General features: G+C 49.5%; 1 protein-coding gene across 4 annotated transcripts in view; it reads right to left on the bottom strand.

Moving 5' to 3' along the window:
* Positions 1-437: 437 nt before the first annotated feature.
* ACSS2 (acyl-CoA synthetase short chain family member 2) overlaps positions 438-3,594 on the bottom strand; it is a 59,784-nt gene continuing 56,627 nt past the window's right edge. For all 4 annotated transcript variants that reach the window (XM_085002661.1, XM_085002662.1, XM_005672862.4 and 1 more), the window contains 4 exon segments: positions 2,903-2,971; positions 2,417-2,593; positions 1,455-1,529; positions 438-1,313 (listed from right to left, as the gene is read on the bottom strand). In XM_085002661.1, the coding sequence (XP_084858787.1) occupies positions 1,186-1,313; positions 1,455-1,529; positions 2,417-2,593; positions 2,903-2,971 (449 nt within the window). In that variant the 3' untranslated portion in view covers positions 438-1,185.

Here is a 3,594-nt window from a genome sequence, read left to right as displayed (position 1 = left end):
TCTGTGATTCCTTGGTTTGTACATTTAGGGGAGGGAGGAGCTATAATCTGAGTCAGCCCACTTCAGGAAATTGGTGCAGGGCAGGTAACTTGGCTCTAATCAGAATCTCCCTAGCCACAGACACTAGGATAGGACCCTGAAGTTTCCATCCTTAGTCACTCACCTGTGTTGCCACAGGATCATAGGGAAGAGAGCCCAGGAGGGAGGACAACCGTGATGGGACCTCACAGTTGAAATCTGGCATCAGATGTTTTCCTGCTTAGCTCAGGAGCTTGTCAAAAGGCCTGTGAGTGAAGACCTGATTAGCTCTGCCTAAACCAAAGGTTCTAGAAGGAGAATACTGGGGAAAACCACTCCCCTTCCTATCCCCACACAAACCAGAACAGCTAATAAGTATACAGCCTGTAAGATTCCCAAAAAAACAAGTCACCACCTTCTTGAGGTCACAGACTTTATTCCTACAACCACAGGGCTTGAGTAGGACTGGGGCAAGAAAAGGGAGCTTCATCTGAGAATGTCGCTTCTGGGCGAGACTCTGTTCAGGGGAGGGTGGGAACAGAGGACAAGAAAAGTAAGCTCCTCTGGCCCTAGTAAATATAACACATTTACTCCTACAAAGACACAGGTGATCTGAGAACCCTCTGGAAACTGAGCCTGCCTGCCCAGCCCCTGGAACAAATGGCAGACAAGCACTGCCATCTGGCGCAAAAAGAAATTCAGACCCAAAACAGAAGCAGCAAAGTGTTTAAAAAAATAATAATCAATTGTTCCAAGACTCACAAACAGGCATTTCCAAGGGCAAGTGCATGCCCAAGATAAGTAGTGGTATTTCCTGAGAGAGCTGACATAGGATTATAGAGTTGCTTCCCTGCTTCAGTCTATGCCCTCACTTGCCCACTGAACACTTAACTTAGGTTGGGACGTGGCCTTCAGGTCCCTGTTTTGGGCTCCAAGGGCTCTTTGCAGTCTAGGGGCACAGTAGCCCGAGGTTAACCTGGACCTTGCCTGGTAGTTGCAAGAAGTTGCCTCCACCCAGAGGCAAAGTTGATCCTCAGTCCCAGACAGCTGGTCAAGGGAGGTGGTGGGGGTCAGCACTGGCCCTCAGTGCTGGGTGGGGGCAGGGAGGATGGGCAAAACTTTGGAAAGCAAAGCAAAGGGAATCCTGGGTAAAGGGCAGGGTCTTATTCATTGGATGGTCTGGCAGCGGTGGCTGAAGAGCTGGGTGATGACGGATGGGTCAGCCACAGTGGACGTGTCCCCCAGGTCATGGTCATTCTGAGCGATCTTCCGAAGCACCCGCCTCATGATTTTCCCTGGGGGACCACAGGCTTCTGGTTACCTGGTGACAGCACTGACCCACTCCAGCCTTGTCAAAGGCTTCTGTCCAAACACACTCTGCCACCACTGGGCCTCAGCCAATCCCAATCCCAGTCCCTTGAGGCCTCTGAACATACCTGAGCGGGTTTTAGGCAAACCAGGTGCGTTCTGGATGAAATCCGGTGTGGCAATGGGGCCAATCTTTTCTCTAACTGTAACCAACAAATCATTTTTTTTTTTTTTCCAGTATCCTTAGCCAGACTCCCCCAGACAAGGCAGAGATGACTCTGTACTCAACTTATTTTCTCTTCAAGGCTTTGCACGTAATCATTCTCAGGCTTTTTGTCTTTCTCTAACACATTGTCTCTTTACGTTCTCATTTTATATTAATCCATCTTCATGGCACTTGAGCTATAGAATCAGCCTGCTAGAGTTGAAATTCAACTTTACTAGCAGTGTGGCCTTGGGCAAGGGATCTAACTTCTCTGAGCCTCCATTTCTTCATCTTTAGAATGAGACTAACAATAGGATCCATTTCATGGGTGTGATTACAGGGATTAAATGGATTAATGCATTTTAAGCACTTATACTTAGCTCAGTGGTGGCACAGAGAAAGAATTCTATCTATGTAATCACTGTTTTTTTGGGGTTTTTTTTTTTGTCTTTTTCCTATTTCTTTGGGCCGCTTCTGCGGCATATGGAGGTTCCCAGGCTAGGGGTCCAATTGGAGCTGTAGCCGCTGGCCTACGCCAGAGCCACAGCAACGCGGGATCCGAGCCGCGTCTGCGACCTACACCACAGCTCACGGCAATGCCGGATCGTTAACCCACTGAGCAAGGCCAGGGACCGAACCCGCAACCTCATGGTTCCCAGTCGGATTCGTCAACCACTGCGCCATGACGGGAACTCCTATGTAATCACTGTTATCCTCATGGAGACTGATTGGGAGGAGGGCACTTAGCCCTCTGGGGCCTGTTTGTGGTTTGAAAAGCAATTCATTCACTACAGTGCTCCCCCAACCCCCGGCCACCCCACAGCCTGCTGTGGTAGCTCTGCCATCAGGACAGACCCCGTAATCCCTGCCAGGGAAGCTCCTTACTCTGCTTCTTGAGCTCTTCAGTGAGGGTGGGGCTGAAGATGTGGCCATCACGCAGGGTAACAAAGCAGTAGAGGCATTCGCCCTTCACAGGATGAGGGTGGCCAACCACGGCTGCCTCTGCGATAGCCTGGTGTTCCACAAGTGCCGACTCTACCTCTGCTGTGCTCAGCAGGTGTCCTTGTCAAGGGAGAGTAAGTGCCATGAGAGAGATCCCAGCAGGGCAGTCCTGGTCTGGTCAAACGGGGAAGGCCTTTCATTCATTCCTCAGAGGACATACTTCAGCTGCCCCACCATCCTAGTTCCCCTCCTTCAGGCATATTTCAGTATTTAGCACTCTTCCTCCAAAACCTGGGCCCAGAAGGGAATGATACACTCCAGGCATGGTCTGGCCAACAGATGTCCTGGCTCTCTCAGAAGGCTTTGGCTTAGAGTTGCTGGGAGAGCAGGGTTAATAAGAAGGGAAAATGAATGGTCCCTGGTCCTCACCGGATACATTTAGCATGTCATCAATCCTTCCAGTGATCCAGTAATAGCCATCCTTGTCCCGTCGGCAGCCTGGGAAGAGAAGAAATGCACGACACAATAAATACACCATAGTAGGACGTATGATCCATGTTACCAAACTGCTACACCCACTACAACAGCCTCCTAACAAGTCTTCCTGCTTCTACTCTTGCCTGCCGTGGTAGCCCAGGCTCCAAGGTGGCTGCAATGATCACCTCCTGGTATTCATACCCCTGTGTAATCCTCTTTTTCATTGTGCTAGGGTTTGTGTGATCAACAGAATTTGGCAGAAAAGATAGGATATCATTTCTGAGAGTAGAATATAAAACACAGTGTAGCTTCTGTCTTGGTTGCATTCTCTTAGATTACTTGCTCTGGGGGAAGCCAGCTGCCGTGTCATGAGTTGCCCTGTGGAGAGGTCCATGTAGCAAGGAACTGAGGGTTCCTGCCAACAGCCACATGAGTGAACTTGGAAGTGGGTCCTCCAGGCTCAGTCAAACCTTCAGATGACTGCAGCTCTGACCACACAGCTTGACTGTAACCCACGAGAAACTCGGATGAGAACCACCAGCTAAGCCACTGACAGATTCTTGATCCTCAGAAACTATATGGGATAATAAATATAATATTTGTTGTTTTAAGCTGTCAGGTTTGGAGGTAATTTGTTTCATGGC

The sequence above is a fragment of the Sus scrofa genome, chromosome 17 (genome assembly GCF_054392235.1).
Source record: "Sus scrofa isolate SSC_HxYL_T2T_F1_AM1 chromosome 17, Sscrofa_HxYL_maternal_Yorkshire_Landrace_v2.0, whole genome shotgun sequence".
Lineage (NCBI taxonomy): Eukaryota > Metazoa > Chordata > Mammalia > Artiodactyla > Suidae > Sus > Sus scrofa.
This window is presented reverse-complemented; position numbering and strand designations above follow the sequence as displayed.